General features: G+C 46.6%; 1 protein-coding gene across 2 annotated transcripts in view; it reads right to left on the bottom strand.

Moving 5' to 3' along the window:
- The window catches only part of LOC308164558 (actin nucleation-promoting factor WASL-like), a 35,295-nt gene that overhangs the window by 921 nt on the left and 13,448 nt on the right, over positions 1-20,926 (bottom strand). For both annotated transcript variants that reach the window (XM_080538626.1, XM_080538625.1), the window contains 5 exons: positions 20,448-20,640; positions 18,564-18,606; positions 17,480-17,633; positions 14,721-15,295; positions 2,553-2,655 (listed from right to left, as the gene is read on the bottom strand). In XM_080538626.1, coding sequence (XP_080394752.1) covers positions 2,553-2,655; positions 14,721-15,295; positions 17,480-17,633; positions 18,564-18,606; positions 20,448-20,640 — 1,068 coding nt within the window. The remainder of the gene's footprint in view (positions 1-2,552; positions 2,656-14,720; positions 15,296-17,479; positions 17,634-18,563; positions 18,607-20,447; positions 20,641-20,926) is intronic.

Genomic DNA, 20,926 nt, shown 5'->3' on the forward strand with positions numbered 1-20,926 from the left:
TACAATAAATTCCATAACTGCATAGGCTACTACTACGGAGCACGCACACACACACACACACACACACGGAGGAAATCGCGCAATCAGCAGGAAGAGAGCGTGGAGAGCACCTCGGGTTGGGAGAGCCCTATAAGACCCCGACTATCAAATAAAAGCAGAACGGAATAAACGTTATCAAATACAACGTTATAAAATCCAGGTGTGCAGCACTACAATCCCATATTACGGGGCTTCAGCTGGACAACGGGACGCTTGCAGCGTGCCTTGGTGACTATTCGGAAAAGTAGAACTTTACGCACGCTGATCAAAGGTACTGTGGTAAACCTACTAGGTGCCATACAGCCACTCTCCGACTCCAGTTTGCGGCGCTCCTAACAACTGAGGAGCGTTCCACGTTCAGCACTGTGTCGACGGGTCCCCCGGCGGCTCCGTCACTACGAGCCGAGTCGACACGGTGCCACAACGCGCAGACCCCGGGGGAGGGTCTTGCCACCTGGGCAAGTTAAGTGCCTTTTTAATGTTAACATATATGTTCTGTGTTGTTATTGTCCGTGTCTGGGGGGGGGGGGGATTGTTCGATTTTTTTTAGGTTTTTAAATAGTCTAAAACAGCGGGGTTAATTGGTGGGATCTGAGGCTGGGGGAGCTGTCGGGTTGGTCAAAGGAAGTCTGGTCGTACCTGTTAATCAAAGCGCCCTAATCATGTGTGCCTAGTGAGAGGATGAAATCATGTGTGCCTAGTGAGAGGATGAAATCATGTGTGCCTAGTGAGAGGGTGAAGTCATGTGTGCCTAGTGAGAGGATGAAATCATGTGTGCCTAGTGAGAGGATGAAATCATGTGTGCCTAGTGAGAGGATGAAATCATGTGTGCCTAGTGAGAGGGTGAAATCATGTGTGCCTAGTGAGAGGATGAAATCATGTGTGCCTAGTGAGAGGATGAAATCATGTGTGCCTAGTGAGAGGATGAAGTCATGTGTGCCTAGTGAGAGGATGAAGTCATGTGTGCCTAGTGAGAGGATGAAGTCATGTGTGCCTAGTGAGAGGATGAAGTCATGTGTGCCTAGTGAGAGGATGAAATCATGTGTGCCTAGTGAGAGGATGAAATCATGTGTGCCTAGTGAGAGGATGAAATCATGTGTGCCTAGTGAGAGGATGAAATCATGTGTGCCTAGTGAGAGGATGAAGTCATGTGTGCCTAGTGAGAGGATGAAATCATGTGTGCCTAGTGAGAGGATGAAGTCATGTGTGCCTATATTATAGGGTGTAATTATTCTGTATGATAGCTGGTTAATCCAGGGGTGTGAATTGTTGCGCTGGTAAGTGCCTTATGCGCTGGTTAACTGGGATAGACTGCTTGAGGGGGGTATAGGTCTTGGCAGGCCACGAATAACCTGCTGTGAGGCTTATGAATTGTTGATGAATAAAGTATTTCTATTGGTTTTTGTAGCTCTGTGTCGTGTGGTGGTGTGCTCCGACCTCTGTCCTCTGCCTTGTAAAATAAAGTGGCCCTTTTGTATTTCAAGTCATTGTCTGTGTCCTCTGTGCTTGTGGTCTGACAGTAGACCGGTTTGGTCTACCCCATCAAGAAGGTTTATTACAATATGATTACAGGTGGTCAGAATCCTTGCATCCCTGCATGAAAACACAAAAGGGCATCTAAATTCAGCACATTTATTTACATTACTTGACACCGTGATGTCAATGGGAAAAGAGCGGCGCAATTCTACCAGCGATAATTTCAAAACAGCGATAATCGAGGCTGCGTTCGTAAATACGTTCTGGAAATCTGATCACCACTCATGGAATGCCTCTTGTCCAATCAAATTACTTGGTCCCTTTATGACGTTGCACCTAATGTGCGTTCCGGCGCTCTCAGAGCAAAATTACGAACGCAGCCCAAGAAACGAGAGGCTACAATGGAATTATATTTATCACTGTGATGTGATTTAACTAGCCAACTGTTTTCCTCTGTGCGTGTGTGTGTGCTCCGTAGTAGTATGCAGTTATGGAATTATATTTATCACTGCGATGTGGTTTAACTAGCCAACTCCGTACTACGTTAGCGGAGCGAATTACGTGTGAAATGAGCATGCTAGCAGGTGTTTTCATATAAAATGTTATATATTATATAGCTGACTAGTGAGCCTGCATCAACCTTAATGCTATTCAAGTGCAAGAAGATTACATTTGTCTTCGCAGTTTAAGATACACACATTAATCTGCTGCGGTAGTAAACACAGCGCAGTAGAATGACGTCACAGTCGCCACCTAGTCTGGAACGCACGTCGAACGTTCGAACGATTAGCAAACGATTAGCAAGAGCGTTCGAACGATTAGGCAAATCAGGTTTTGGCAATGCCAGGTTTTGGCATGACAGGGCCATTAACCTAAAGATAAACAAGTAAGTAGATTATTTATTCAACAGCTGGATCTGATATGCACCATCCAGAGCTGGGGTTCTGTTTTCTATTTCTGTTTGTCTGTTTCAGACTGGAGGGGATTTCGAGTGTGTGTGTGTGTGTGTGTGTGTGTGTGTGTGTGTGTGTGCGTACCTGAGGAGTGAATTGCCTTGCTCCTTTTCTGCATCACCTCCATCAGAGCCCCTACGATGCCAGCCGAAGGAGCTGGGGTGTTCTGACCTGATTCTGATTCCACCTGCAATACACACATAGGGACATGCACCAGTGAACACACGCACACTCAACAATTGTGTGTTTAGGGGGCAAGGGAAGCGTCTAGGCAGGCTGGGTATAGGGTAGAGGCAAGGTAAGGTGTGCAGTAGGGATATAACGATACACTCAACTCACGATTCACGCTAACATTTTCTCACAATTCTTTGAACAAAATGAGATTGTAGACAAATGGCTATTTTAGTTTTCAGACAAAAACTACAAAAATACTGTATTTTCTTAAAGAATCCCTTTTTATTTCTGAGGTAGGTTGGTGCGTAATTGGTTCTCTTTTTGTCTTTTAATTCTGTTTATTGCGATTCGACTCAAGGGACGAGATGCTTCACATCAGAGACTTAGTTGTTCATTACATTGTTGTTGTTGTTTTTTTAAATTATATTGTTGTCTGCATCTTTATGACTTATGCACCAACCACACACCAAGTACATTTCCTGTATGTGCGAATATACTGGGCAATAAAAAGAATTCTGATTCTGAAAAGTAGATTCCGCCCTCTGCTGTTTAAAAAGAGTATCGCGATACATTTTTCATCTCACCGATTTGAACCGTCACGTGTATCGATAATTAACTCGATAATCGATAATTAACTGTCTTAACTGTCGTTACATCCCTAGTGTGCAGGGATAGGGATAAAAGCCACTTAGTGTTTAGTTGTTTTGTGCCTCTCACAGGTTGGGGCCCAGGTGGACATCTGGGGGTAGGGTAATAGGTAGGGGTAGGGGGTAGGGTAAGGGTATAGGTAGGGGGTAGAGTAAGGGTATAGGTAGGGGTAGGGGGTAGGGTAAGGGTATAGGTAGGGGGTAGAGTAAGGGTATAGGTAGGGGTAGAGTAAGGGTATAGGTAGGGGTAGGGGGTAGGGTAAGGGTATAGGTAGGGGGTAGAGTAAGGGTATAGGTAGGGGTAGAGTAAGGGTATAGGTAGGGGGTAGAGTAAGGGTATAGGTAGGGGGTAGGGTAAGGGTATAGGTAGGGGGTAGAGTAAGGGTATAGGTAGGGGTAGAGTAAGGGTATAGGTAGGGGTAGAGTAAGGGTATAGGTAGGGGGTAGAGTAAGGGTATAGGTAGGGGGTAGAGTAAGGGTATAGGTAGGGGGTAGAGTAAGGGTATAGGTAGGGGTAGGGTATAGGTAGGGGGTAGAGTAAGGGTATAGGTAGGGGTAGAGTAAGGGTATAGGTAGGGGGTAGAGTAAGGGTATAGGTAGGGGGTAGAGTAAGGGTATAGGTAGGGGTAGAGTAAGGGTATAGGTAGGGGTAGAGTAAGGGTATAGGTAGGGGGTAGAGTAAGGGTATAGGTAGGGGGTAGAGTAAGGGTATAGGTAGGGGTAGAGTAAGGGTATAGGTAGGGGGTAGAGTAAGGGTATAGGTAGGGGTAGAGTAAGGGTATAGGTAGGGGTAGAGTAAGGGTATAGGTAGCTGTAGAGTAAGGGTATAGGTAGGGGTAGAGTAGGGGTAGGGGGTAGAGTAAGGGTATATGTAGGGGTAGAGTAAGGGTATAGGTAGGGGTAGAGTAAGGGTATAGGTAGGGGGTAGAGTAAGGGTATAGGTAGGGGTAGAGTAAGGGTATAGGTAGGGGTAGAGTAAGGGTATAGGTAGGGGTAGAGTAAGGGTATAGGTAGGGGGTAGAGTAAGGGTATAGGTAGGGGTAGAGTAAGGGTATAGGTAGGGGGTAGAGTAAGGGTATAGGTAGGGGTAGAGTAAGGGTATATGTAGGGGGTAGAGTAAGGGTATAGGTAGGGGTAGAGTAAGGGTATAGGTAGGGGGTAGAGTAAGGGTATATGTAGGGGGTAGAGTAAGGGTATAGGTAGGGGTAGAGTAAGGGTATAGGTAGGGCGTAGAGTAAGGGTATAGGTAGGGGGTAGAGTAAGGGTATATGTAGGGGGTAGAGTAAGGTATAGGTAGGGGGTAGAGTAAGGGTATAGGTAGGGGTAGAGTAAGGGTATAGGTAGGGGGTAGAGTAAGGGTATAGGTAGGGGTAGGGGGTAGAGTAAGGGTATAGGTAGGGGGTAGAGTAAGGGTATATGTAGGGGGTAGAGTAAGGGTATAGGTAGGGGTAGAGTAAGGGTATAGGTAGGGGTAGAGTAAGGGTATAGGTAGGGGTAGAGTAAGGGTATAGGTAGGGGTAGAGTAAGGGTATAGGTAGGGGTAGAGTAAGGGTATAGGTAGGGGGTAGAGTAAGGCCCCGTCCCAATTCACCCCTAGCCCTTCGTTTTCACCCCATGGCTCGATTTGCGCGTTCACGTTTCGGGGTAGGGCTGTCCCAATTCATATTTCATCGAGGGCTAGGGGTAAGGGGGAGGGCTAACTATGACTTCGTTTCGAGCGATTTCAGGACCAGACTAGCTTTGAAGCCGTACCCCTTGATTCCAGGATGCATTGCGAATCATCTACAGAAATCTTATGTCGCTCTATTCAATGCGGAAATGTCATTTTAATTCTCTGTAATTACTTATTAATAAAGATTTTAAAAATTATGATAACCATCATATTGTCTTAGTTTAATGTCATTACAATGCATTATAGACCTTTTATTTATAACAAGCATAACCCAAAAATCGCTTTTATGTCGGTGCTGTGTCTAACGTTACAGTAACGCAACGCTGCATGACAGTCGAGCATTTCAGAGATGTACAATCATAAATCAATTATTACCTGTGGCGTTTGACAGCGGATGATGGTACACATATGTAAAGTTATCTATCAAACGTTCGGCTGACTTGTACATGATGCGCATTTTGACCTATTTCCACCCGCAATCTAATCCGAGCAGTTGTTATTATGTAATATTATTAATGGGTTGTATCATTCATTTCAATGCATTATAGACCTTTTCTTTATAACAAGCACAACAACAACAAAACGTTATCATGCCGATGTGCTGTGTGTCTAACGTTACAAGCTGATTTGTGCATGACAGCCGCGCATTGACATATGTCCATGTCTAATGGCATATGACACGCGAAATGTAACTACAGTTAAGGATACGCGTAAAGGATGATGATCTATCCCCGTTCGACTCTACTGAGAAATGTTTCCGCTTATTTGTCATCTCTCCTTCACGGGCAAATGTGTCCGCGTCCCCAAGAGATCCTCTTTCTACGTTTTTGACCACCACTATGATGGATTGATTTTTGGATTCTAGACGACGAATTGTTCTGAGAAAGGCGCTTGGTAACGTGATTTTTGGACAACGCTTTATGACTACTGATGGACTCGTGTGTATGTGGTGGCTGAGGATTGAGTCACGGGTATCTTTGGAGGAACATCGTGCGCTGACAGATCTGGTTAATACTCTGTGTTTTGGTTGGAGTCATTCATTGTCATTATTGCGATGTCCACAAAAAAGACATCGCTGACGGAAGAGACTAAAAAAGGAACGTCTAAACACTACAGTGTGTTGATAACAAACGAAAAAAGATCCTTATAGCACACGCAACAGAAATAAACACAGCTGAAGAAGGCATTGCGAGATCGCGTCACCCGTACCGCGTCTATTTAAACCACTGTTGTTGACGTCATGAAGGGCTGTCCCAATTCATAGGGGTAGATTTTGCTTGTGGCTCTGTTCGAAGGCCTTGGCTTCGAATCGAGTCACACTCGAAAACGAGCCATAGGGGTAGAAAAGGGAATTTGGATTGGCCCTAAGGGTATAGGTAGGAGCAGGGGGTAGAGTAAGGGTATAGGTAGGGGGTAGAGTAAGGGTATAGGTAGGAGTAGGGGGTAGAGTAAGGGTATAGGTAGGGGTAGAGTAAGGGTATAGGTAGGGGTAGAGTAAGGGTATAGGTAGGGGGTAGAGTAAGGGTATAGGTAGGGGGTAGAGTAAGGGTATAGGTAGGGGTAGAGTAAGGGTATAGGTAGGGGTAGAGTAAGGGTATAGGTAGGGGTAGAGTAAGGGTATAGGTAGGGGGTAGAGTAAGGGTATAGGTAGGGGTAGGGGTAGAGTAAGGGTATAGGTAGGGGGTAGAGTAAGGGTATAGGTAGGGGGTAGAGTAAGGGTATAGGTAGGGGTAGAGTAAGGGTATAGGTAGGGGGTAGAGTAAGGGTATAGGTAGGGGGTAGAGTAAGGGTATAGGTAGGGGTAGAGTAAGGGTATAGGTAGGGGGTAGAGTAAGGGTATAGGTAGGGGTAGGGGTAGAGTAAGGGTATAGGTAGGGGGTAGAGTAAGGGTATAGGTAGGGGGTAGAGTAAGGGTATAGGTAGGGGTAGAGTAAGGGTATAGGTAGGGGGTAGAGTAAGGGTATAGGTAGGGGGTAGAGTAAGGGTATAGGTAGGGGGTAGAGTAAGGGTATAGGTAGGGGGTAGAGTAAGGGTATAGGTAGGGGGTAGAGTAAGGGTATAGGTAGGGGTAGAGTAAGGGTATAGGTAGGGGGTAGAGTAAGGGTATAGGTAGGGGTAGAGTAAGGGTATAGGTAGGGGGTAGAGTAAGGGTATAGGTAGGGGTAGAGTAAGGGTATAGGTAGGGGTAGGGGGTAGAGTAAGGGTATAGGTAGGGGGTAGAGTAAGGGTATAGGTAGGGGGTAGAGTAAGGGTATAGGTAGGGGTAGAGTAAGGGTATAGGTAGGGGGTAGAGTAAGGGTATAGGTAGGGGTAGAGTAAGGGTATAGGTAGGGGTAGAGTAAGGGTATAGGTAGGGGTAGAGTAAGGGTATAGGTAGGGGTAGAGTAAGGGTATAGGTAGGGGTAGAGTAAGGGTATAGGTAGGGGTAGAGTAAGGGTATAGGTAGGGGTAGAGTAAGGGTATAGGTAGGGGTAGAGTAAGGGTATAGGTAGGGGGTAGAGTAAGGGTATAGGTAGGGGTAGGGGTAGAGTAAGGGTATAGGTAGGGGGTAGAGTAAGGGTATAGGTAGGGGGTAGAGTAAGGGTATAGGTAGGGGTAGAGTAAGGGTATAGGTAGGGGGTAGAGTAAGGGTATAGGTAGGGGGTAGAGTAAGGGTATAGGTAGGGGGTAGAGTAAGGGTATAGGTAGGGGGTAGAGTAAGGGTATAGGTAGGGGTAGAGTAAGGGTATAGGTAGGGGTAGAGTAAGGGTATAGGTAGGGGTAGAGTAAGGGTATAGGTAGGGGTAGAGTAAGGGTATAGGTAGGGGGTAGAGTAAGGGTATAGGTAGGGGTAGGGGTAGAGTAAGGGTATAGGTAGGGGGTAGAGTAAGGGTATAGGTAGGGGTAGAGTAAGGGTATAGGTAGGGGTAGAGTAAGGGTATAGGTAGGGGTAGAGTAAGGGTATAGGTAGGGGGTAGAGTAAGGGTATATGTAGGGGGTAGAGTAAGGGTATAGGTAGGGGTAGAGTAAGGGTATAGGTAGGGGTAGAGTAAGGGTATAGGTAGGGGGTAGAGTAAGGGTATAGGTAGGGGGTAGAGTAAGGGTATAGGTAGGGGTAGAGTAAGGGTATAGGTAGGGGGTAGAGTAAGGGTATAGGTAGGGGGTAGAGTAAGGGTATAGGTAGGGGGTAGAGTAAGGGTATAGGTAGGGGGTAGAGTAAGGGTATAGGTAGGGGTAGAGTAAGGGTATAGGTAGGGGGTAGAGTAAGGGTATAGGTAGGGGGTAGAGTAAGGGTATAGGTAGGGGTAGAGTAAGGGTATAGGTAGGGGGTAGAGTAAGGGTATAGGTAGGGGTAGAGTAAGGGTATAGGTAGGGGGTAGAGTAAGGGTATAGGTAGGGGTAGAGTAAGGGTATAGGTAGGGGTAGAGTAAGGGTATAGGTAGGGGTAGAGTAAGGGTATAGGTAGGGGTAGAGTAAGGGTATAGGTAGGAGTAGGGGGTAGAGTAAGGGTATAGGTAGGGGGTAGAGTAAGGGTATAGGTAGGGGGTAGAGTAAGGGTATAGGTAGGGGGTAGAGTAAGGGTATAGGTAGGGGTAGAGTAAGGGTATAGGTAGGGGTAGAGTAAGGGTATAGGTAGGGGTAGAGTAAGGGTATAGGTAGGGGGTAGAGTAAGGGTATATGTAGGGGGTAGAGTAAGGTATAGGTAGGGGGTAGAGTAAGGGTATAGGTAGGGGTAGAGTAAGGGTATAGGTAGGGGGTAGAGTAAGGGTATAGGTAGGGGTAGGGGGTAGAGTAAGGGTATAGGTAGGGGGTAGAGTAAGGGTATATGTAGGGGGTAGAGTAAGGGTATAGGTAGGGGTAGAGTAAGGGTATAGGTAGGGGTAGAGTAAGGGTATAGGTAGGGGTAGAGTAAGGGTATAGGTAGGGGTAGAGTAAGGGTATAGGTAGGGGTAGAGTAAGGGTATAGGTAGGGGGTAGAGTAAGGCCCCGTCCCAATTCACCCCTAGCCCTTCGTTTTCACCCCATGGCTCGATTTGCGCGTTCACGTTTCGGGGTAGGGCTGTCCCAATTCATATTTCATCGAGGGCTAGGGGTAAGGGGGAGGGCTAACTATGACTTCGTTTCGAGCGATTTCAGGACCAGACTAGCTTTGAAGCCGTACCCCTTGATTCCAGGATGCATTGCGAATCATCTACAGAAATCTTATGTCGCTCTATTCAATGCGGAAATGTCATTTTAATTCTCTGTAATTACTTATTAATAAAGATTTTAAAAATTATGATAACCATCATATTGTCTTAGTTTAATGTCATTACAATGCATTATAGACCTTTTATTTATAACAAGCATAACCCAAAAATCGCTTTTATGTCGGTGCTGTGTCTAACGTTACAGTAACGCAACGCTGCATGACAGTCGAGCATTTCAGAGATGTACAATCATAAATCAATTATTACCTGTGGCGTTTGACAGCGGATGATGGTACACATATGTAAAGTTATCTATCAAACGTTCGGCTGACTTGTACATGATGCGCATTTTGACCTATTTCCACCCGCAATCTAATCCGAGCAGTTGTTATTATGTAATATTATTAATGGGTTGTATCATTCATTTCAATGCATTATAGACCTTTTCTTTATAACAAGCACAACAACAACAAAACGTTATCATGCCGATGTGCTGTGTGTCTAACGTTACAAGCTGATTTGTGCATGACAGCCGCGCATTGACATATGTCCATGTCTAATGGCATATGACACGCGAAATGTAACTACAGTTAAGGATACGCGTAAAGGATGATGATCTATCCCCGTTCGACTCTACTGAGAAATGTTTCCGCTTATTTGTCATCTCTCCTTCACGGGCAAATGTGTCCGCGTCCCCAAGAGATCCTCTTTCTACGTTTTTGACCACCACTATGATGGATTGATTTTTGGATTCTAGACGACGAATTGTTCTGAGAAAGGCGCTTGGTAACGTGATTTTTGGACAACGCTTTATGACTACTGATGGACTCGTGTGTATGTGGTGGCTGAGGATTGAGTCACGGGTATCTTTGGAGGAACATCGTGCGCTGACAGATCTGGTTAATACTCTGTGTTTTGGTTGGAGTCATTCATTGTCATTATTGCGATGTCCACAAAAAAGACATCGCTGACGGAAGAGACTAAAAAAGGAACGTCTAAACACTACAGTGTGTTGATAACAAACGAAAAAAGATCCTTATAGCACACGCAACAGAAATAAACACAGCTGAAGAAGGCATTGCGAGATCGCGTCACCCGTACCGCGTCTATTTAAACCACTGTTGTTGACGTCATGAAGGGCTGTCCCAATTCATAGGGGTAGATTTTGCTTGTGGCTCTGTTCGAAGGCCTTGGCTTCGAATCGAGTCACACTCGAAAACGAGCCATAGGGGTAGAAAAGGGAATTTGGATTGGCCCTAAGGGTATAGGTAGGAGCAGGGGGTAGAGTAAGGGTATAGGTAGGGGGTAGAGTAAGGGTATAGGTAGGAGTAGGGGGTAGAGTAAGGGTATAGGTAGGGGTAGAGTAAGGGTATAGGTAGGGGTAGAGTAAGGGTATAGGTAGGGGGTAGAGTAAGGGTATAGGTAGGGGGTAGAGTAAGGGTATAGGTAGGGGTAGAGTAAGGGTATAGGTAGGGGTAGAGTAAGGGTATAGGTAGGGGTAGAGTAAGGGTATAGGTAGGGGGTAGAGTAAGGGTATAGGTAGGGGTAGGGGTAGAGTAAGGGTATAGGTAGGGGGTAGAGTAAGGGTATAGGTAGGGGGTAGAGTAAGGGTATAGGTAGGGGTAGAGTAAGGGTATAGGTAGGGGGTAGAGTAAGGGTATAGGTAGGGGGTAGAGTAAGGGTATAGGTAGGGGTAGAGTAAGGGTATAGGTAGGGGGTAGAGTAAGGGTATAGGTAGGGGTAGAGTAAGGGTATAGGTAGGGGGTAGAGTAAGGGTATAGGTAGGGGTAGAGTAAGGGTATAGGTAGGGGGTAGAGTAAGGGTATAGGTAGGGGTAGAGTAAGGGTATAGGTAGGGGTAGGGGGTAGAGTAAGGGTATAGGTAGGGGGTAGAGTAAGGGTATAGGTAGGGGGTAGAGTAAGGGTATAGGTAGGGGTAGAGTAAGGGTATAGGTAGGGGGTAGAGTAAGGGTATAGGTAGGGGTAGAGTAAGGGTATAGGTAGGGGTAGAGTAAGGGTATAGGTAGGGGTAGAGTAAGGGTATAGGTAGGGGTAGAGTAAGGGTATAGGTAGGGGTAGAGTAAGGGTATAGGTAGGGGTAGAGTAAGGGTATAGGTAGGGGTAGAGTAAGGGTATAGGTAGGGGTAGAGTAAGGGTATAGGTAGGGGGTAGAGTAAGGGTATAGGTAGGGGTAGGGGTAGAGTAAGGGTATAGGTAGGGGGTAGAGTAAGGGTATAGGTAGGGGGTAGAGTAAGGGTATAGGTAGGGGTAGAGTAAGGGTATAGGTAGGGGGTAGAGTAAGGGTATAGGTAGGGGGTAGAGTAAGGGTATAGGTAGGGGGTAGAGTAAGGGTATAGGTAGGGGGTAGAGTAAGGGTATAGGTAGGGGTAGAGTAAGGGTATAGGTAGGGGTAGAGTAAGGGTATAGGTAGGGGTAGAGTAAGGGTATAGGTAGGGGTAGAGTAAGGGTATAGGTAGGGGGTAGAGTAAGGGTATAGGTAGGGGTAGGGGTAGAGTAAGGGTATAGGTAGGGGGTAGAGTAAGGGTATAGGTAGGGGTAGAGTAAGGGTATAGGTAGGGGTAGAGTAAGGGTATAGGTAGGGGTAGAGTAAGGGTATAGGTAGGGGGTAGAGTAAGGGTATATGTAGGGGGTAGAGTAAGGGTATAGGTAGGGGTAGAGTAAGGGTATAGGTAGGGGTAGAGTAAGGGTATAGGTAGGGGGTAGAGTAAGGGTATAGGTAGGGGGTAGAGTAAGGGTATAGGTAGGGGTAGAGTAAGGGTATAGGTAGGGGGTAGAGTAAGGGTATAGGTAGGGGGTAGAGTAAGGGTATAGGTAGGGGGTAGAGTAAGGGTATAGGTAGGGGTAGAGTAAGGGTATAGGTAGGGGGTAGAGTAAGGGTATAGGTAGGGGGTAGAGTAAGGGTATAGGTAGGGGTAGAGTAAGGGTATAGGTAGGGGGTAGAGTAAGGGTATAGGTAGGGGTAGAGTAAGGGTATAGGTAGGGGGTAGAGTAAGGGTATAGGTAGGGGTAGAGTAAGGGTATAGGTAGGGGGTAGAGTAAGGGTATAGGTAGGGGTAGAGTAAGGGTATAGGTAGGGGTAGAGTAAGGGTATAGGTAGGGGTAGAGTAAGGGTATAGGTAGGGGTAGAGTAAGGGTATAGGTAGGAGTAGGGGGTAGAGTAAGGGTATAGGTAGGGGGTAGAGTAAGGGTATAGGTAGGGGGTAGAGTAAGGGTATAGGTAGGGGGTAGAGTAAGGGTATAGGTAGGGGTAGAGTAAGGGTATAGGTAGGGGGTAGAGTAAGGGTATAGGTAGGGGTAGAGTAAGGGTATAGGTAGGGGGTAGAGTAAGGGTATAGGTAGGAGTAGGGGGTAGAGTAAGGGTATAGGTAGGGGGTAGAGTAAGGGTATAGGTAGGGGGTAGAGTAAGGGTATAGGTAGGGGGTAGAGTAAGGGTATAGGTAGGGGTAGAGTAAGGGTATAGGTAGGGGGTAGAGTAAGGGTATAGGTAGGGGTAGAGTAAGGGTATAGGTAGGGGTAGAGTAAGGGTATAGGTAGGGGGTAGAGTAAGGGTATATGTAGGGGGTAGAGTAAGGGTATAGGTAGGGGTAGGGGGTAGAGTAAGGGTATAGGTAGGGGTAGGGGTAGAGTAAGGGTATAGGTAGGGGTAGGGGGTAGAGTAAGGGTATAGGTAGGGGTAGAGTAAGGGTATAGGTAGGGGGTAGAGTAAGGGTATAGGTAGGGGGTAGAGTAAGGGTATAGGTAGGGGTAGAGTAAGGGTATAGGTAGGGGTAGAGTAAGGGTATAGGTAGGGGGTAGAGTAAGGGTATATGTAGGGGGTAGAGTAAGGGTATAGGTAGGGGTAGAGTAAGGGTATAGGTAGGGGGTAGAGTAAGGGTATAGGTAGGGGGTAGAGTAAGGGTATAGGTAGGGGGTAGAGTAAGGGTATAGGTAGGGGGTAGAGTAAGGGTATAGGTAGGGGGTAGAGTAAGGGTATAGGTAGGGGTAGAGTAAGGGTATAGGTAGGGGTAGAGTAAGGGTATAGGTAGGGGTAGAGTAAGGGTATAGGTAGGGGGTAGAGTAAGGGTATAGGTAGGGGTAGAGTAAGGGTATAGGTAGGGGGTAGAGTAAGGGTATAGGTAGGGGTAGGGGGTAGAGTAAGGGTATAGGTAGGGGTAGAGTAAGGGTATAGGTAGGGGTAGAGTAAGGGTATAGGTAGGGGGTAGAGTAAGGGTATAGGTAGGGGTAGAGTAAGGGTATATGTAGGGGGTAGAGTAAGGGTATAGGTAGGGGTAGAGTAAGGGTATAGGTAGGGGGTAGAGTAAGGGTATAGGTAGGGGGTAGAGTAAGGGTATAGGTAGGGGTAGGGGGTAGAGTAAGGGTATAGGTAGGGGGTAGAGTAAGGGTATAGGTAGGGGTAGGGGGTAGAGTAAGGGTATAGGTAGGGGTAGGGGGTAGAGTAAGGGTATAGGTAGGGGTAGAGTAAGGGTATAGGTAGGGGGTAGAGTAAGGGTATAGGTAGGGGTAGGGGGTAGAGTAAGGGTATAGGTAGGGGTAGAGTAAGGGTATAGGTAGGGGGTAGAGTAAGGGTATAGGTAGGGGTAGGGGGTAGAGTAAGGGTATAGGTAGGGGGTAGAGTAAGGGTATAGGTAGGGGGTAGAGTAAGGGTATAGGTAGGGGGTAGAGTAAGGGTATAGGTAGGGGTAGAGTAAGGGTATAGGTAGGGGTAGAGTAAGGGTATAGGTAGGGGTAGAGTAAGGGTATATGTAGGGGGTAGAGTAAGGGTATAGGTAGGGGTAGAGTAAGGGTATAGGTAGGGGGTAGAGTAAGGGTATAGGTAGGGGGTAGAGTAAGGGTATAGGTAGGGGGTAGAGTAAGGGTATAGGTAGGGGGTAGAGTAAGGGTATAGGTAGGGGTAGAGTAAGGGTATAGGTAGGGGTAGAGTAAGGGTATAGGTAGGGGTAGAGTAAGGGTATAGGTAGGGGTAGGGGGTAGAGTAAGGGTATATGTAGGGGGTAGAGTAAGGGTATAGGTAGGGGGTAGAGTAAGGGTATAGGTAGGGGTAGAGTAAGGGTATAGGTAGGGGTAGAGTAAGGGTATAGGTAGGGGGTAGAGTAAGGGTATAGGTAGGGGGTAGAGTAAGGGTATATGTAGGGGTAGAGTAAGGGTATAGGTAGGGGGTAGAGTAAGGGTATAGGTAGGGGTAGAGTAAGGGTATAGGTAGGGGTAGAGTAAGGGTATAGGTAGGGGGTAGAGTAAGGGTATAGGTAGGGGTAGAGTAAGGGTATATGTAGGAGTAGGGGGTAGAGTAAGGGTATAGGTAGGGGTAGAGTAAGGGTATAGGTAGGGGGTAGAGTAAGGGTATAGGTAGGGGGTAGAGTAAGGGTATATGTAGGGGTAGAGTAAGGGTATATGTAGGGGGTAGAGTAAGGGTATATGTAGGAGTAGGGGGTAGAGTAAGGGTATATGTAGGAGTAGGGGGTAGAGTAAGGGTATAGGTAGGGGTAGAGTAAGGGTATAGGTAGGGGGTAGAGTAAGGGTATAGGTAGGGGGTAGAGTAAGGGTATAGGGGCTAAGGAGTCATGTCCACTCACAGTCTTGAGCTTGGTCCCCTGTCTGATCTGCTCCAGGAGTGAGTCTCTCCCACCGGGGGGGTCCGCCTTCTCTTTGGCCTCCACCTTCTTCAGCTGAGTGCCCAGTCTGATCTGACTCAGCAACGCACCCGTACCCGGGCCCAGAGCCACGGGGGAGGCATCTCCCCCGTTAGAGTCGGACATGGGGGGAGGACCAGGGGGAGGAGGGCCAGGAGGAGGAGGAGGTGGAGGTGGAGGTGGGGGAGCTCCGGAGCCCATACCTGCTGGGGCGGAGGGTGGTGGGGGAGGGGGGGGCGCCTGGGGGGCGAAGGCATGAGAAGGCTGGGGTGGAGGGGGGAGAGGGCCTCGGATGGGGGGAGGCGGCGGTGGGGGGGCTCCCATGCCCGGTCTGGAGGGGGGAGGTGGGGGAGGGGCGGAGGTGGGGGCTCTGGAGGGGGGAGGGGGCGGGGGTGCTCCTCTGCCCCGGGCTGGGGGTGGTGGAGGAGGGGGGCCGGAGCTGTGGTGGGGAGGGGGTGGAGGGGGGCCAGAGCTGTGGTGGGGAGGAGGCCCGCCTCTGGAGGGAGGGGGTGGGGGGGCTGGAAGAGAGAGAGGAGGAGAAACATCATCAGCTTAAGACCTACCACTGGGAATCCTGCGTCTTTTAAAACATGCATCAGAGCAGTGACACTCTGGTCTTAGAGAGATGCAGTACGACATGCTTTTGAACATTTCTTCTTTTTTTTTTAATCAGGTTTGATCATACTAGGCTGGACCAACAACCTGGACCCACTATGGCCTCTACAGAACCAGCCACTAGGGGCAGCATCACTTCATTCATGTTCTCCTAATCCAGCGTTTCCCAAACTGTGGGGCGCGCCCCCCTAGTGGGGCGCGGGGGTACTGCAGGGGGGGCGCAGAAATAAAAACTAAGAATAAAAAAAACAACAACTGTGGGAATACTGCTGCCTTTTGCAACATCGTACCTGTGTGAGATAGGCTTTTCTGCTGTTGCTGCTATCAAAAGCAAATACAGGTCGAAGTTGAACATTGAGAATGAACTGAGAGTGGCAGTCTCAAAACAACAACCCCGCTTTGAGAAGATTTGCAAGGCAAAGCAAGCACACACAAGTCATTGATCGTAATTGTGATAGGAATGTGTGGAGTAAGAATAGTGATGCAGTAGAAATTAGTTAATGTTGATATGTTGAATATTTCAGTGGCACAGGATCATTTGCCAAGCACTTATGTTCCTTTTCAACCCATAATAAAATATAAAACTATAGTTGGATATATGTGTCTTGTTATTATTAGAAGAGAAAATGTAATGTTTGTACAACTTTATACAATTAATTATATCAATCTAGGTGGGGACCGGGTTAGGGGGGGCTCGAAAATATTTCCAATTACCCAAGGGGGGCCTGATTGAAAAAGTTTGGGAACCGCTGTCCTAATCTGACTGAGCAAGAGTTGGGAGTCAATTCCATTTCAATTTGGTCAGTCAATTCAGGTAAACAGATTTTATATTTCCTCTATGCTTTTTAATGAGGGACATTCGGAATTGGAGTTACAGGTAACTTCCTGAATTGAAATGAAACCAATGCAGATTAACACTGCAGTAAAATATCCACGAGATGAATATGTTGTTGTATCCCACACACGTGATATTGCTGTCTGTAGAAAGCTACTACCCTAAACAGAGAACACACACGGCACTTCAGCACACTGCAAACCCACTCCTGGTCTGATGTTCGACCCATGCATGTTACACCACCTGACAGCAGCTGGTGAAAGCGGGGAACAAGTCGGCAGCCAATCAAATTGTTCCGATTTTTATTCAGAAAAATGAAAATACATTTCAACGTTGTTGAAAATCAATGACACACTCACTCGCTAGTCAACTAACACAGCTTGTTTTGTGAGCCTGCTAACAATGTAAAGTAGCTAACTAGGTAGTAGTGGGGATTACTCACCGAATCCATTGCATTGCAATATTTTGGCTTGACTAGTGAGTGTGTCATTGATTTTCAACAACGTTGTAAATGTATTTAAATTTTTCTGAATAAAGTCGGAGAATAATTTGATCGGTTGGCGACTTGTTCCCGGTTTCATCAGCTGTCCCTAATGAGTGAAACTCAACACACAGTCAGTGTGAGCCTGTGAGTTGTCTGGCAGTCTGACACAGCAGGGCCATGCAGAGACACAGAGACCTACCACTCCACCGTGGAGGACCTGAGGAACACAACCACAACCGCGGTTAGAGCACCAGAAGCTATGGCCGTCCGTTCACCACGCTGATTAGCAGGGTTGGGGTCAATTCCACTTCAATTCAAGAATTAAACTGACCATTCTGATTCCAATTCAGAATTTCCTCAATGGGTTGGGGAAATTGTAGAATGAGGAAAATGTAGAATTGCAGTTCAGTTTACTTACTTACTGAATTTAGTGAATTTAAATGGAATCGACTCCAACACAGGGTCTGTAAACTAGGCAACACAGGGTCTAACCTATCCAGCTCCTGAGGGAACATGGCGCCTAACCGCTAATGCTAAACAGTAACACAATCACCCAGTTGTCACCCAGTAAACATACCAACAGATAAGGTAACCAGACACAAACATTTGGGAGTCTCACTATACAATCTTCCTCCGTCGGCACGCACGCTCACAAGCTCACGCACGCAAGCTCACACGCACACGCACACGCAAGCTCACACGCACACGCGCACGCACGCACGCACACACACACACACACACACACACACACACACACACACACCTCACCTTGTCTCCGGAGCTCGTTCTTCACGGCCTCCACTCCTCCTTTCTTCTCGATGAAGTCGTAGATGACTTTGGAGGTCTCCTTGTCTTTCAGCTGGTCCTCCGAGATGCCACACATGTCAAACAGGTTCTTTAGCTCCGGGTCCAGGTTGTTAAGCTGAGGGGGGGGGGGAGAATACAGGTCAGAACCTAACTCACAAGTCTCTCTTTGTTCTGTTGTTGTTGTTGTTGTTGTTGTTGTTGTTGTTGTTGTTGTTGTTTCTTAAAGCATTCCATATTGAGACAGATTAGTGCCGTTATCATTGTAAATATATAGAGTACAAATCACAAATGTGTACCATGATCCGTATGCAAAAAACAACGCAGAAATCTAATTTACTATCCATACACCTCTTGACTTGCAACACGGGCATTACAGCAGCCTGCTGTAAATATAGCCCCTTCATCGCCACCCTGTGGCAGTATAGGAGCGTTGCCAAGTTGCCACTGCCCGTCAAGCAGAGTGGAATACTCTAGAATAGAGCTGTACGTGATTACTACCTCTATGCCCACCACTGCCCCAGATTAAGGAGGCTTATTTTCTATCTCAGTTTGGGCACAGATACAGACAGCACAGCTTGTTCTGTTTGTGCGGTCTGGTCTATATAATGAATTCCTTAAGTACCTTCAGAGCTTAGTCATTGTTACGCGTCTCTAAATAAAGTTAGATTTGGTTTATTGTTTTGGGGGTTTATTCTAGGTTTGAGTCAAGAGCCTGTTGAAAACTACATTCCAAATGATCCATCCTTCAAGTCCCTGAAAGCATTAAAACTCAGGATTCCAATTATCCAAATCTAATTTTTTCATTTCCGACTAAAGATAAATCCGCCTGTTTATGCATGATTTTCACATCCAGCATACGGTAATTACTTTAATCAATCCTTTTTTGTGGGAAATGATGTGGATTATGCAGATACAGGTTTTATTTTCCAAAATCTTCTTGTGTAACTGTGATGATGACTTAAGCGGCAGGCAGGATGAATATTTCAGAGGAGATGTAACATGCACACATGGACACGCACATCCACACACACCCACTCATACTCACATCAAAGCCTGTGTTGGGGTCCCAGCCCACGTGTCCAATATGTCTGGAAGGAAACAGGGGAGAGAGGTAAATAACCCTAACTCTGGGGAATTGATCCACACGCGCACGCACGCACACGCTCCCTCAGAGCTAGTAAACCAATGATGGCTGACATGGAATTGTAGCACATTATTACCATGGTAATGATTATTAATGCATGTGTAAAACACAGGGAGAAGCAAAGAATTCAGAGCAGCTTAGAAAATTCAGAAAATTCTAATTCCATGACCCCCCCCTAGCTCCTCCACAGAACCGAACCACGTTGGGCTGTTCTGGCATGGTAAAGCATTAATACATTTTTAATTAATTTAATTAATTTAATACATTTTTAATTTTAATTAAGCATCCAACATACATCATTTCATCATTAATTAATTTTAATTAAGCATCCAACATACATAATTTTTAATTAAGCATCCAACATACTTGTTGAAACAGTGCTGAAAAGTTAAAGGAAAAGATCAGTGTCAGCACAGTATGGTTTGGGTCATCGCTGTAGTGTGTTAAGCCCCCAACACACACAGTAGAGTGTTGGAGAGAGAGTTTGATGAATGATGGGTAGCTAGACCAGCCCAGAACAACTCGGTTTGGCTAGTAGTGTGAATTAGGGTTATGTTGCAGAGGGGCACCTAATATCCTATCAGTGTTTCCCACAGGATTTTGTGAGACTGTGGCATGTGCATGGTCCACTTATTACAAAAAAAGAGTAAAAAATCCTGGAAGGGGGAGTAAAACCTTTGCGAACCTGCTCGAACACTTTCCCCAACAGTGCGAGTAGTGCTGAAAAATGTGCTAAAAAATATGTCATAATAATAATTATTATTAAAATACTAAATAAAATAAAAAGGTTCGTTATGACACTATGGTGGGACAAATTAGACTATGGCAGCCCGCCAAAGTCTCCTCTATGTATGGGAAACACTGCTCATGACTAGAAGCATAGCCGAGTCCATTACTACAGCCCAGTGTCCCTATACCGTGACCCTGTTCCTGAAAACATGGGCCAGATTATCCTCACACGCCATCAATCAATGTCAGCTACATATTACATGGGATTAGAGGGGAAACATGGGGGAGTGCTGTGGGAGGTGATTGACGCCAGGTACAGCCAATGGCTACGCGTCTGAAGTTTTTTTTACCAATCTTTGTATTGAGCAAAGAAAGGCCAAGTTTGACGTGTTAGACCACCAGACCTTCCGTGCATATTGGGCAGAAGTGTTGGTAGTGTAGGGGTAGTGGTGGTGACCTAGCGGATAGAGTGAGTTGGAACTGGTGATCAGAAGGTTATGAGTTCAAATCCCACCTGGGCACACCACCACTAGTGTGCCCTTGAGTAAGACCTGGGAACACCACCACTAGTGTGCCCTTGAGTAAGGCACTTAGACCCTAAATTACCCCAGGGAGACTGTCCCTGTAATCTCTAATTGTAAATCGCGTTTGGATAAAATAACAGTCTGCTAAATGGTTAAAATGTCAAAATGTCTCGGATGGGGATGAATGGGATACTAGTCCGGACGGTCCCACTAGTCTCTCCCAGTATAACGACCAGTATGACCAGTATAATGACCCTGAGTAGTGAGCAGTGGTGTAGTCTACGTGATACGCAGGACTACGCCGTATACCCACTAGGAAAGGACAAGGATTTACGTATACCTACTAAAAAATGTGCCAGGATACGTAACAGCGTTTTGTGACAGAACTTTCACACTTTCATTCGTAAAATGTATTATATAGCAGATTTATTTTTATGGCGTTCCGAAATGAACGATATGAGGCTGGGAGGGGGAATTCACAGTATACCCACTAGAAAAAAACTAGACTACACCACTGGTTAGTGAGACTCACTGGAAGTTACTGGGCGTCCCGATGTCAGCCTTGGTCAGTTTCTTCCCCTTCTTGCCCTTCACCTTCTTCTCCTTCTTGTTGAAGTTGGAGTGCATCATGTTGTTGACCTGAGAGTTGTTGTTATGGAAACGGGTCACGTTAGTGATCTCCGGGTTCTTGATGTCCACGGTCGCCATGGGCAGAAGAGCTGGGCCTGAGAGAGAGAGAGAGAGAGAGAGAGAGAGAGAGAGAGAGAGAGAGAGAGAGAGAGAGAGAGAGAGAGAGAAAGAAAGGACTCAGAACTATGAACTAGAAAGTGCCAATTTGTGCATGTTTCTTCCAGTGTGTGGGTACTGATCAGATCATGTATGTATGACAGATAAAACCCATGCTGTACATTTGCGCACAGCAAACTGGTTGGCGATGATGATGATGCGTGCAAGAGCACAACCGTCGCACACATCTCCAGAAGTTCTCTCTGGTCACCAAAATGTCTGTGA

The sequence above is a fragment of the Nansenia antarctica genome (genome assembly GCF_963989245.1).
Source record: "Nansenia antarctica genome assembly, chromosome: 8".
Taxonomy (NCBI): Eukaryota; Metazoa; Chordata; class Actinopteri; order Argentiniformes; family Microstomatidae; genus Nansenia; species Nansenia antarctica.